Genomic DNA, 14,098 nt, shown 5'->3' on the forward strand with positions numbered 1-14,098 from the left:
AGACAAAGTTAGAGAGACATGGCTGAGATGGTTCGGACATGTGCACAAAGGATGCTGAAGATTGAGCTGCCAGGCAGGAGGAAAAGGAGGAAGATTTATGAATGTGGTGAGGCACATTTGCTACGATGACTCCTAAAGGAAGCGGCCCAAAGGTAAAGAAAAAAGTCTAAACAATTGATAGAATAGCTGCTTGTTACAGGAGAGTCATTTACAAGTTTTATGGTTGTGAATCATCAAGCTTGTTGCTCATGGTTTTAAATCTGGGCCATGAAAAAGATGGTTTTGACAAAATTCTCACACACAGTTCCTAAACCTCTGTACACGACAAGCCTGCCACATCAAACCACAGAGGTGGTTTTAGGTGCTTCACCCAAGGATGTAAACCAAACATATCAGCATACAAAATAAATATGAGGAAGTAAGGTGTGGCTGAATGGTTTCAGTGCGCATTCAACCGAAAACACAGCTGTCAAGATCAAAGTATGAAAACAAAATCCTCCTTTTTAATACAAACGCACAGATAAACACTTTTTTTTAATTAAATAATCATTTCATGAGAGCATAAAAAATACAGTACTTACAGTGATCAAATATATGCAGTATACAGACTGACTCAAAACACAATGAATGGTTAAATGATTTCAATTTACACAGTAAATTTGTTACAAAGCGGATATAATATGCATGTTCCTATTGCACTGTCCTTTCAATTTACATGACAAAAACATAGGCACGCTTCTGTGTATTAACATGCATTTGATGTGACTGTATAAGATCCAAACAACTAAAAAACATATTTACATACGTGAAAATGATTCTGTACAAACTACACACTTCAACAGGTCACCGAGATAACACCATACCCACCAATGGATTTGCAGTAAAACTTAAAGCCGTCCACCAGACAGAAATAAAGTCACTCTATAAATGTCCGCTTTTGAGCACTATGAGAACTGAGTTGAGTAAGACGCTGTGCCCTACACGCGCCTTTTAATAGCATTCAAGGAACTGCTGAGACATCACATGTTTAATTTTTCTTCCTTAGCTGAGATACTTGGTTAGGTGAAAATTAAACCAAAAGAATCATCTTCTCACTGCAGAGAGGAAAACAAGTGCAGTAAACACACACTGTCAAATGTGTTAACTTAAACCGAGATATCTCCTCGCGTGGGCCCAGAGAATTTGTTGCCAAGCGCTCCTTGGCCTGCCATGCTGATGCCATGAACAACACAAATGAGTCATTTTTTCACCCCTGACACTGTGTTTCTCAGTCTATGAAAGGAGAAGTGGAAAGGGAAGTCTCTTTTTTAGTCTAAACCACCACCGTCAGTGTGTTTCTGAAGCCTCCATTGCCCTTTGTTGCAGGGTGGTTAAAACGATTTTCAAAAGAAATTACAATCCACAGTGCACGGTGGAGTGAGCTGAACATTCACGAGGTCGGATCCTGCTGTGCTGAGTCCTGGGGAGTTTGGTGTATCACCTTTTTCTTACGGACTGAGACCAAGTCGTAGAACGGATCCTTGGTGATACTTGCCCTATTTGAAGATAGAAAAAAGGCTGACATTAGCTTATAGGAGGTTAACAAAAGCTTATATAACAATATACAGTTAAATAACAATACATAACTATGTATTGCTCTTGGCTTATTGAAGAACACATTTTCAATAGGCATTCGGATTAATCCTGGTATAGGCAGTAGTTTATTATTTCAGTGGTTTAAAGCAGTGTCCTCAGTGCTAATGCTGCTGTTCCAAAATGCACCAGGGTGCTGATTTCAAACTAAAGCTACATGAGTCAGATATATAACGCTGGCACTAGTGAACAAAGACATGCATCTTCCATTAGAGAGACTCTCTCCGAAACTGCTGAAAACCAAAAATATAGCTAAAAGAAGAGTCAGCAACAAGCATGACTGCAACCAAGTACTAGTGGTTAGAGTGGGAGACTGATCCAAATACCAGCAGAACTTTATAATAATGTCTATTTAGCATTATTGAGGTATAAGCAAGTGCTTAATTCATCAGTTATACATCATTATTCCTCTTTAGTATGCCATTTATGAATATAGCTTTATTATTATGACTAATGATTATGATTATTACTGGGAATAATAGCTGTACATAGTTACATGGTGTAACAATAACACATGGATAAATAAACAAATCTGTAATGACATACTAAGGAGGAGTAATGATATATGAATGACGAATTAAGCACTTGCTAATATCTTACTTACACCTTACACATGCTTAATATTGAGACATTATTGCAAAGTGCTATGAAAACTGTCTGAAACTTTTAATGTTTACTGTCAAATCTATTTTATTTACAGCCTACATGAATACATGAAAAGCTGAAAAAGTGTGATTTCTTATCTTAATTATTATGAGAAGTAAAAATCACAGTGACGTATTGGTCGTTAAAATGTGTTCAGCATCAGAAATTGGTGATGATTCATCTCATAAGTGATACTGCACTCCTCTTGCCTACATAAGCTGCCTTTAGTGTTGCTCTTAGTATCTGTAATAGTGGCCCTCTAGATACAAAACTTCGCAATATTGCACAGCACTAATGCTAATCCTTTGTGTGCTTGTGTTGTACTTGCAGCGCTGCCTCTAAATAGCCAGGCACCAAATGTGTGTTTTCTAAACAACTTTGTTAGCAAGTAATGAGATAAGACTGGCTGTTCTGCGAACATCCGGTGTGAATAGCTGAACATATTCAGCTTCATTGACCTAATTGAAAGAAGTGCGTGTAAGTGCGTGTGTGTGTGTGTGTGTGTGTGTGTGTGTGTGTGTGTGTGTGTGGTCTGACCTGATGGCCTCAATCCAGGAATCTCTCTCTTCTGCGCTGGAGGCACAGATTGTGTAGGACTGGTGTTTCCCCTCCACCACCCTGCCATCCGTCTCTGTCTTACATGCTTTGATCTTCTGCCCTCGACTGTTGGGGTTGTACAGCTCCAGACAGTACTACACGATGCAAGACCATCAACATGAAAGTCACTCTGAGAATCTATCAGTTTATCAACTTGCAGGATGTGTTTGTGTTCTGCTTGAACAGCTGACAGGATCTTACCGGTTTACGAGGGTAATGCACTTCTCTAACACAGAGATTCTCCAGGGGGATGATGCCTCGGGGCTCTTTATCCTACAGGCAGATCCAAAAGACATTTATTGATGAGTCAGGTGGGTAAAAAAACAAAAAAATGTAAAAAAATGTTACCAATGTCAGAAAAAAAACGGAGGCAGAAAAGATAGGGATAGATACCTGATATAAGATTATTAAGTGACACTTTTACTGGAAATAAAATTACATTTTGCTATTCAAAGCCTGAGTAATACTACGTAACTCACTGAGAATTTGGTCAATCTTCAAAGATTAAAGGCATTAATGTGTCATTTTGATCTGTAATATTAGGCAAGAAAAAAAAGACACTTAATAAAACATGGGCGTTTTCAGCACAACCGTCTCTATGGTTACGTTCCAGTTAGGTTTTCATAACTACAACTTTGATGTCAGTGATATGTAAAAAAAACTGAGTAAACCCTACCACCTATGATGCCATTCACCTGATTCATCAAAAGAGCTTAGCAACAGCAAGAGAAGGACAAATATACAGTGACAGCATGATGAGTTTGATAGAGGCCTTACAGTGGTGTACTCGAAGTAGTAGAGGCAGTTGTCTGTCAGAATGAACCATCGCCTCTTCCACGTCTTAACCCGACCTCCTGAAATAGAGAGACACCAAAAATTGGTTGGGGATATTGTGTCACTTGCATGCAAGCACACATGAGAATCTTCCAGTATTGGGTCATTCTCTCCGTGCTTCCTCTGTACTTTCCTGTTTGTGTAGCAAATTACTAAGATGTGATGCCACACAGCGGGGCAAAACATAAAAAAAGTCCACTGTTTAAGCATGTTTTCTGGGTGGGATTTTACCAAGTTTGAGGAGCCATCCTTCTCTGTCGGGGTTGAAGAAGGTGTGAGTCAGATCATTCCCATCGTCCTCTGGGATCTTGAAGGGCTCGTTGCGTATGCTCTCGTACAGTTTCTGTGCGTAGAGAGAGTGAAATGAAATGAAATGCAACCATTAAATGAATTGCAGGTGAATATAAAATATGATCCTGAGCCTCCTGTAACCCGCTGACGGCCTCGACTGACCTGTCGGTGGAAGATTGGCATGAGAGCAACCTGGATGTTTTCATGTCTGTGTGTGTTTCAGTTCCACATTAGTGGCGACTATGAAATACAGGTATTACTTTCTCGAGGAGAAAAGGAACTGTGTGGTTTTACTTTTTGTTACAAATACTGTAATAAATAATATTATTATTAGCTTCTGTTTCATTTTGACGTTTACCAGTCAATGACTTAAAAAAAACCAACTTTTAACACAATCTCTTCTTGTTCACCTTCCTCTTATTATTCACAATATGAGCTAGCCGTTTCTTTTACATCACTAGGGAGCTGAAAATGTGTGGTATGTATGTGCAGAGGCTAAAATGTTAGCTGTGTGTCCATTTAGGTAATTGCTTCTTGGTGTCTACGTGGGCGCTGTGATTGTTTTTTGAGAGGTTCTCACCGACAGCAGATCATTGGGTAGGTCCTCTCCATTGTTGATGCCTCTGTTCATGGAGATGAAACGCTCCAGAGTGGTTTTGTCCTTCACGTTGGGGTTGTGAAGGCTCGTGTTCAACATGATGATGGCAAAAGACAGGATGTAGCACGTGTCTGGTGTTAAGAGGAAGATGCACACGCACACAAAGAATAAGAGGAAGCCTGAGCCAGTGTTTCACATATGCATTTTTGGTACTGAATAGAAAAATACAGAATCAGTGACAAGGAGAAAGCACAAAAAAAACAAAGTAGAAAGGAAGACGTGAATATCAAAAATACAAAGATGGTGTGGTAATTAAAAAAAACAAAACCTCCGCTCTCTCACACACAGTCTTGTTTTTGACACACAGTTCAAACAGGAAGTATGAATATAGAATGCATATTGAAGCCCACCAGTTGACTGGAAGACATCGGGGTTGCAGTCGCAGTAGCGGGTGGCGAAGGCCTCCATCATACGATCAATCTTCTGAGCTTCACCAGGCAGACGGAAACTCCACAGAAACTGTCTGTCACATACACACCGCAAAGGCAGAACACCTCAGTATGCTAACAATACACGTGAAGCTGTTTATCAGCGAGTAGACAGGAGACGCACTGTCTGTCTGTAGCAAGTCTCAAAGTCTGGACTTTATAGCTGCTTTTTGTGCTGAAGGACTGATTAACAGCGGATCGGTCAGTGTGACCTGTGGTGGAGTCATCTATATATCATGTTAACGTCAGCATACAAGGACAGGAAAGGTTACATTTAATGTGAGAATCAAGTTTGGCTGTTCTGCTTGTGAAATTCTGACAAATTTCATCTTCAACACTTGGGTTGGAATTGCTTGGTCATCAGGGAAAGTTATTAATATACTCTAATTTTGTCAAGTTTGGTCATTATGAGTTGTGGCCATGTGGGAAGGGCTCGTTACATGAGTTCAGAGAAGTGCTCTCCATCAAAATAGCTGTATGAAAATATAGTTTCGCATTTGCATTGGTTATGTCCTCTTTTTAGGTTCATTTTACATGTCAGTTAAGTTTGTGTCATGGGTGCCTTTATACAGTCAGGCATTGAAGTAGATCAAATAACTAAAGGAATCAAGCCATTCACTGGCTTCTCCATGTGTCTGTGCCCTGCAAATAACACAGTAAGAACTCATTTCAGATGTAATGTATCTTTAGAACAATGTGGTTTAGAGCGGACCTGTGTCAGAAATAGCTGCTGTAAAATGAAAGGGTGAAACTCTAAGCACCGTGGTTCTTATTTCTCCTTTACTTTTTGTTTTAAAATTATTTGTCAATTCCTTTTAAAGGTTGATTTTACTTGATCCTAACAAGGTCAAGGAAAGGAGGGATAACCAGACAGGATAACCCAGATGACATCACTGTTACCGTGCAACATTAGGTAGATTTTTTCTTTTTGACTTGTCAAAACGCCTGGAAGCATAGTAAACAACAGTAAATAACTGTTTCCATCCTGAGTATTTATCACCATGATGACTAACCTTATACATTTTTTTTGTTTTGGATAAAGGACATTTTAATTTGCTACACAATCTTAACATTTTTGATCAATACCCTTTTCTTTGGAAATCAAAATTTTACAAATACTTTTGGAATACTTTTTTTCCTCCATACCACCGTCGTCATTTGCAATCTAAATCTGCCTGTCTCTGTAGCAAAAGGTTTGGAGTAATTTTCCTGCTCCTGATACCTCTGAGTGAACATTGGGCCTGTCCACACTGTGAACAAGTTATATATTGCCGCTTGTCTGATAACAGTTACAGTTTAGTGACTGTGGAAAGGCTTTCTGATTACATATTACTCTTTTTCTCTGTTTTTGCTCATAAATAAGTGCAAATATTACCATGTAGGTACATTTAAACTTCAATTATGTCCTTCTATGGCCTTTTGTCTTTGTTTAGCAGTTTAAAGGTCAAGTCTGCAAGTCTACATTTAGTCAGGTTCCTATTGGTGTTATCCATTATACTATTACATATGTGTATGTAAACATCCTTGTAAAATGATCATGAAGAAAAATTGTGTTTATGAGACAGCAGATGAAGAGGGGCTGACCTGAGAGCCTGGACCAAGTTGAGGTCGGAGAACTCGTGCAGCTCCACAAAAGCCTTCAGGGTCTGAAGGTGGAGTTCTTCCCTGTGGGGTGGAGTGTGAGGGAAAAGGCATGAAACAAAAGAAAGGTTTTCACCTTTTCCATACAAGCCCTATCCTTACTTATCCTCTGTTTTAGCCTCCTCACACTCTGATTCTACACCTTTTCATTTCCTTCACTCCCATCCTCATTGCCTCCCTTCTACTGCCGTCTGCACACTCCCTTGCCTCACTCACCTTTCTCCAAGGAATTCTCCAATGGCTGTCTTGTTGAGTCCTTCTTCCTTGTAGAGAAACTCGGCGATGGATTGAGCACTTCCATCCAGCAGCTTACTCTCCAACAAGTAATTGATTCCCTGCAAGCAAGCAGATCATTTCACAGAAGTTCACATTTGGGCTCTGTTTGTCCTTACCACTAAAACTGCACAGGTAAGGAGAATTTTTAGCTTCTGACATAGCACTTAAAATATGCACAGGAACACATGCGCTGCCTGCTGTGGCTAATGTGTTCTACTTTCACAATGATCTCATCTCATGGTGGTAAAACACAGCAAGTTCACAGCATCTGTAATCCTAATTCCTTAAATTCAGTTATCTCTTCCTCTTTCTCCTCGATACTGTGCTTGAAGAGGAAAACAATGTTTAGCATTTAGTTATTGCCTGCATGCAGCTACATGCTGCCTTAATTCTCTTCTTGTAATCCAACATTGATTACACATTGATTGTCATGTTTATATTACTTTAGACTGCCTATGGTTTAAAGTGGAACACTGTTATATAAGTGTGTCAAGTTATATTAAGTTGTAGTAAAGTTAAGCTAAACAAAAAAGAAAGTAAACCATGATAAGAATTATTCATTGTATCAGTAGTTGCAAACATTTGCACGCACAGCAGTCATAACTTTGACCTCCAAGCAAAACCACAGAAACTCTGGTGTGGGCCAGGGTGTCTGTTCTGTTCACAGACACGGCGGCCCCTTCAGTATGACAGACATGAAAGATATACACAAGCTGCTGTGTTGGATGAAGGTGCTCAGCTGCAAAAGCTCAGACAGCGAAATGCAAAGAGGCTTTTTGTTTGTTTGTTTTTTAATTCTTCAGGAATAAACAAAAGTTATTCCTTGTTGAGTATGTTGATCCAGCTTACCTTTTTAGGGTCCATGTTGAATTTCTTCTTCCCATTCGCAAATTGTTTGTTTTTCTCTATTGCTTTGCTGAAAAATCAACAATAATGAGAAAAATGTCAGTGGGAGACATCTTGAATGAGCTGGACAAAAGTCTTACATTTGTTCTTTTTCATTTTCTTTGCACACATGCTCGGTGCAAAACAACTGCACAGGATTGCATGTGTAGCCTTCTTGAAGGACATTCAAAGCTCCTCTTTGGATATTGGCTGTCTTTTTTTCCATTCTTTATCAAGATGATCCCAAACTGCTTTAATAATGTTGAGGTCCAGTCTCAGTGGAGGCCAATTCATGAATGATAGTGCTTCATTGTATATTTTTCTATCCAGGTTTGTTTTACTGCACTGTCAGTTTGTTGGGACTTGCACTTTCCAGATGTTATTACATGGTCGATCAAGACCTGACAATACTTTTCTGCATTCATAATTCCCACAGTTTTCAAAAGAATCTGTCACCCCTGTCTGAAATGCAGTCCCAAACCAGGTCAGAGCCTCCACTATGGCTGTAGACACTCATTGCTGTGCCTCTTTTCTTATTTCCTACATACATACTGACTACAATCTGAACCAAAAACTTCAACTATGACTTTATTGCTCCATAAGATCTGTTATGACTGATTTTCAATCCGAGTCTTTTCTCCTGGTTTCCCTTCCTTAAGAATTGCTTCTTGATGGACACGCTTCCACTGAGACCATTTCTGAAGCAGCTTCACCAAAGAGCAGATAGTCAGTGTAGTCGATGTGTCAGTTGTTTTTTTTTTGTTTTTTTTTTCATATTTCTTAAGGACATGACTCTGCTGTCATCTGCTGTAGATTGTCTTTCAGCCCTCAACTTCCTCTTTTTTCCTCTACTTGTCCAGTTTCCTCAAATTGCTTTAAGGATATGATGCATGCCGTGCCGAGATCGTGACAGATGACTGCCCCTCCCTGAGCCTGGTTCTCCCAGAGATTTATTCCTGTTAAAAGGGAGTTTTTCCTTCATGCTGTTGCCAAGTGCTTGCTCATGGAAGGTTCCCTGATTGTTGGGGTTTTCTCTGTATCATTTTAGGGTCTTTACCTTACAATATAAAACACCTTGAGGCAACTGTTGTTGTAAATTTGCACTATATAGATAGAAGAGAATAGAATTGAACTGAATTGAATTGAGATATGCCATGTTGTCGACTAATGATGGGACAGGACAGAGAATAAGTGAAAAAGCAGCCAATGTCTAATGAAAAACTTTAAAAGCCTTCAGAAAGCCTGGAGAACCACTGGAAAAGTTTGGCTCTTTGGAAGCAAAATATGACGAAATTACATCTGCCTCAAATCTTTGGAAGTTGCACAATATGGCACATTTGATGCACAATAAACATTTCGTTTCGTGAATTTCATTCTACTGACAATCAGCCTAGTTTGGATCAGTGATTGTAATTAGGGGGAAAGTGTTGCATAATTTTGCCCACAACTGTGAAACAAAAAACAGTTTTCTCGTCAAAAAAATAGCTAATCAATATGTTATAAGTGGAAAACTCTTTTCAAGTGTTAGTAATCATTGGAAGTAGAGAAACTTGTTTGAAAGGCACTGTGTCACTGAGTCATGTAGGACATTTACATGTTTTTTTGGCAGTGGCATTGTGTAGGTGTTCTAAATACACGACAAAGAAACCTCCGTGCATGATGCAGGTGTAGGGTTTTTCCCATTTTGCACAAAAAAAACAACAAAACTACTTACTTTTCTTCTGCTGACTCAAAGCTGAGTATTTCTGCCATCACATTGTCTATCTCCATTTTTAACTTCTGGAAAAGACAGAGAGAAAGAAAAGTATTTTATATTGTTTTAAAAAACATGAAAAACACGAAAACACGAAAATAAGCAATGATTGTATTAACTTTTTTTTTATAAGAGTGCCATATTAATGGAAGATCACCCAGGGGCCCCCAATCCTTCTCACCTTTTTTTTTTTAAACATTATGCTTCTTTTTTCACATTTTATTTTTTTAATAATGCAAGAATTGTTGTTATGGTGATCAGGTGTTCAAGCCTTAACAAAATAAATTTGCTTTTCATTTACACATGGAGTAAAATAACATAAAGATCTGCTGAAGATGCATCTCAGGTTCATTTTAAACTGGTGCTGCTACCATGAGGTGAAAAGACAAATGACACTTTATTAATTCTGTTTGTGGTGGTGGGAGCGAGGGGCCATATAAAATCTGCCCTAGGGCTGTTATTGGCCCCTGGACTGGACCTTGGACATGCTTGGTATATGTATACAGGTTACCTGGATATCATCCAGAAGGTCTTTTTTATATGTCTTGATGGTTTTGATCTCCATCTTCTCTTCTGGTGTAAAATCTGAGGAAACTAAACAAACAGTGGAACAAAATTATGACAGATTCTGAGGAATTCTAATTCTAACAACAAGTTCTTCAAATACAACAATATCCACTCTAAAACAAATGCGCAGAACGGAGCTGTTCTTGAATAATTTGAATGATAATTTGCATATTGAAAATGTGGAGTATATTTAAAAACAACCACAACACAGGGAAGACGGCTTCTCTGGAAGATATGTGAGACAGGTGCTGTGGTTTTTTCATGAATGATTTCTGTCACCACAAAACAGTACTGTGAATATTTTTCTCGAAAACAGAAACACTTGCAAATCCATGGAGAGTTTTCTCATATTTCCATTCCGTTAAACAGAAACAGAGCCATAGCATGAAGTGTTTTTTTTTAATGATCATTAATTCTAAGGAAGAAAATAGTATTTGGAAATTTGCTCGGTTATAGATAATATTTTAACGTATTATAATTTTAGATTCAATTATCAGTCTCATGTGGTCATTGCGTCACAGGGGTTCGTTATCTTAATGACCCAGAGTTTCCTTCATCTTCACATTGTAGTGATAGACTGTTTTCCACTGGGGAAACTTGAGGGCCCCTTTTAGAGCAGCCCCCACACTTTTGCGCTTTGTCTGCACCTGTAGGAGAATTTCCAAACCAGGCTCCGGAGGAGAAAAAAGGCGCCTCCACTGGAAACAGCTGCTTCCGAGTGTCTTTGAAATACCTCTGGGTATGGATCAGTACTGATAAGTTTTAAACTCAAACATGGCCATCGGTTTGCCATATAAACACACATAATAAACAGCAAAGCAACAACCACATTCATTTGCCTCACTCCTGTTCCATTTTACAAACTTGAATGTGACAGAAACATGAAGAAGCTGCGGCCAGCTTAGGTGGGGGTTAGACTTTCTCACAGCCACAACTGTACGAGGGTCCTCTTGGGACTGAACAGCCCTTTTCCTACGCCCACAACTGAGCATAATTGAAACACTACTGCAAAGCCTCAGAAACAAAAAAGAGGCACCATTACTATTACCATTTCTATAAATGTTCATGCCAACTCACAACTCTCTGCAGTAGAAACATGTCTAATGATAGCCAGTGTCACCCGCCTTCACATATTCAAGGGTCAGGGTTAATATCAAGGTAAGGTCAATTTTTAGTAAGGCACAAATATTTTTTTTTAATTCTTTGTGCACTTTGAATTTTGTCTTTGAGGCTTTATTTGTAGCAGTATCAGTTTGCAAAGCAGCTCCATTGCAGCTCACCGAAGTTGCATCATCTTAAAAGAGCACTGACCTCCTGTTTGGCTTAAAAATGAATCATTAACAAAAGCGTCATACCATTTGGTGGTTTACCCAACATCCTCTCTCAGCAAATTCCATTTAATTTTCTCTGAATTTGTGTTTTACACACATAAAGACAAAATTAAACACCTGTTTTTTAGATTTTTGAAAATGAAGAGACATTACTTAAGAAAAAAACCAACAACAAAGCAACATATTTTTATCATCAGCATAGATGATGAGATGTCATGATAAGCAAAGCAAAGTGTATGAACTCTGTGGTTCCTCAGCAGCATTCAGGCCATACTGAATGTGTAAAACCTTTTTTTTTTTTTTAAACATTTATCCTTTGAGAAAATAAATCTTTTTTAGTATATTTAAAGTTAAAGACTGCTAACTGCCAATACTTCCTGTAGAGATATGTTGTTTGCTGTTAATGATGTGACCACAGCGCTTCCACTTCCCCACCCTTCCTTTACACATCTTGTGCAACAAAGCTGACATGCTTAAATCATTGGAGCCTTTGTTTAGGTAATTTAGATACCGAATTACCAATCTGAAAAATAACCGCTGACTTTAAGTTACGTTTTAAAGTAGTTTAGGCATCTTTGCAACTTCCTTTTTAATGTTACAGTCGGTGACGTGCATGTGAATATGAGTCTCTTCCCCATTTCAGCTGCTGAGAACCACAATGTATGACCACAGGGTTAAACAGTGAGAAGTGGTATATGCTGAAGTGTACCATCACTAAAACGTTCCACCAGCTGTTCTCAGCATGCACTGAAGGTTTGCACCAGGAATAGCAGTATTTATTTCTAATGATTTGTCTTCAAATAACAGCTGTTTAGTTCGAAACATGACAGTGTGAAACTTGAAGCTTCCCTATAAAACAGCTGGGCAACTTTTTAAGATCCAATTCATGTCATAAGGTCAAGCGTCTTTATAATAAGAGTATCACACATCAGGAGTATACTAAAAGAAAATTATGAAGGTAAATTGCATGAAAGAGCCTTTTAATTTTAAATATCCAGTGACAGTCTCTGAAAATCACACCTACATTGAAATACCAATAATTTAAACGATTCCGTTCTCTGTAAATATTAACTAAATAAATACATATTAAAATCAGTAATAAAAAGGCAACTAAACCAAGTCTTACCCATTTGGCAATCAGTCATTTATATCCAAGGATAGAGGGGAAAAAAATCAGTACAAAAACAGCTAAACAAAGTCGATGTATCAAGGTACGCAGGCTGCCTTGGCACACAGTGAATTAACAGCTGAATGAAGTGGATGCTGTCTTTCAACCCCACCTCTTCCCCATCTGTCACAATACCGCTCATACATGAGTCCGCAAACAGGTCACCCTTCAAAATAAAACGGTTAATAAACGAATTTGTCAGAGATTTAATTTGATCAAAGAGGGTCTTTTTTCATGTTTCCTTTCAGGATACAAGAAGTCAACTTTTCCATTTTTGTTTTTAAACGCATATTAACATAAACAGTCGGGGTAAAACACAGATGTAAAAAAAAAAAGAAAGAAAAGAAAAGAAAAAAAGTCCTTTTGTTGCACAGCTTTGTGGGCCTTAGATAGCTGCAGATATCTTCCACTGTTATGTAGTTGAATCTTTGAGTGTTTTCTGTACGTCAAAGCTGAAAAAAAAAAAAACTAGCTAGGAGACGAGTTTGGAAAGCATTACTATCATGTTATCATATGATGAGGTGAGCCACGAAGCCTTGATAGAGATATCTTTACCCTTCAGCGGGAAAATGTGACCACAATTACAGGTGACTTTATTTAACTAAAATGTGATACTTTTATTTTGAAGGCTGTGTGGCTTTCCTGCTCTGCTTAACGTAGTGTACAGCTGAAAGTTTGCACTGTTGAAAAACCAACGAGTAGTTAACGGGTTGAATTTTGCATGTTGCATCCTGCCAAGGCAACCATACACAAACTGAGGTTTTACAGTAGTTTAAACACACTCTGGAAACGGAAGTAAAATAATCCAAGGAACATTAGCAGAAGGAGAAAATAGCATATGAATATAAAGTCTTCATAATTAAACCTGACATTATAACTATTATAAAAGCGAGGTGTTAATGTATATTCTGAAAAATGTTTATTCTCAAAAAAAGTGAGAAGTAAGAAGTCAAACAAATTTAAGAAAAACAATAGTTTAAATAACTGTGATAGATAAAGGAAGAGCAACAGTGCTGTACAAGCTCAGAGTTTTAAAAGTGAGTCAATAGCAAAAACTGTTGCTAAAGTGCCATCTAGTGGTTGTAGATGAACATCACAAATGCTGTTTTTCTTGCGTGGTTGTATGAAGATGTATTTTTGTCTTGCTTAATGGAAACAGTTCAAGATTTGCCGTCATCTTACAGCTTCCTGGAAACAGTATCTTTAGGCCAGGTATTGTTGATCTAAAGCTTATAAACATTTAGGACAGACTCATCTCAAAGAGTCCTTCTCTCAGACTTTGGCAAAAGAGCATAGAAATATATAATTGGATTCAAATAGATCCAAATATATATAATTGGATTTAGGTCGTATCTCTGAAAAAATCTAGACTGCTTTCAAGCAGAGTATTAC

General features: G+C 38.2%; 1 protein-coding gene across 1 annotated transcript; it reads right to left on the reverse strand.

The window, feature by feature from the left end:
* Window positions 1–521: 521 nt before the first annotated feature.
* Window positions 522–12,772, reverse strand: LOC134628448 (cytohesin-4-like). The gene is made up of 13 exons (XM_063475126.1): window positions 12,665–12,772; window positions 10,152–10,234; window positions 9,602–9,666; window positions 7,852–7,918; window positions 6,943–7,061; window positions 6,670–6,750; window positions 5,008–5,120; window positions 4,580–4,728; window positions 3,940–4,051; window positions 3,652–3,728; window positions 3,076–3,147; window positions 2,815–2,969; window positions 522–1,535 (listed from the first exon to the last, which is right to left on the reverse strand). Exons 1-13 carry the CDS (start codon window positions 12,681–12,683, stop codon window positions 1,430–1,432), a joined length of 1,218 nt encoding a protein of 405 aa, XP_063331196.1. The 5' UTR covers window positions 12,684–12,772; the 3' UTR covers window positions 522–1,429.
* Between the last annotated feature and the right edge of the window lie 1,326 nt (window positions 12,773–14,098).

The sequence above is a fragment of the Pelmatolapia mariae genome, linkage group LG6 (genome assembly GCF_036321145.2).
Source record: "Pelmatolapia mariae isolate MD_Pm_ZW linkage group LG6, Pm_UMD_F_2, whole genome shotgun sequence".
Classification (NCBI taxonomy): Eukaryota; Metazoa; Chordata; class Actinopteri; order Cichliformes; family Cichlidae; genus Pelmatolapia; species Pelmatolapia mariae.

What these genes read in the sequence shown, in the direction of transcription:
- LOC134628448 (XM_063475126.1), bottom strand. An exon ending in TTTGAGTCAGCAGAAGAAAA is followed by an intron (nt 7,919 to 9,601) that starts GTAAGTAGTTTT and finishes TTGATTTTTCAG; the next exon opens with CAAAGCAATAGAGAAAAACA. An exon ending in TCAACATGGACCCTAAAAAG is followed by an intron (nt 7,062 to 7,851) that starts GTAAGCTGGATC and finishes GCTTGCTTGCAG; the next exon opens with GGAATCAATTACTTGTTGGA.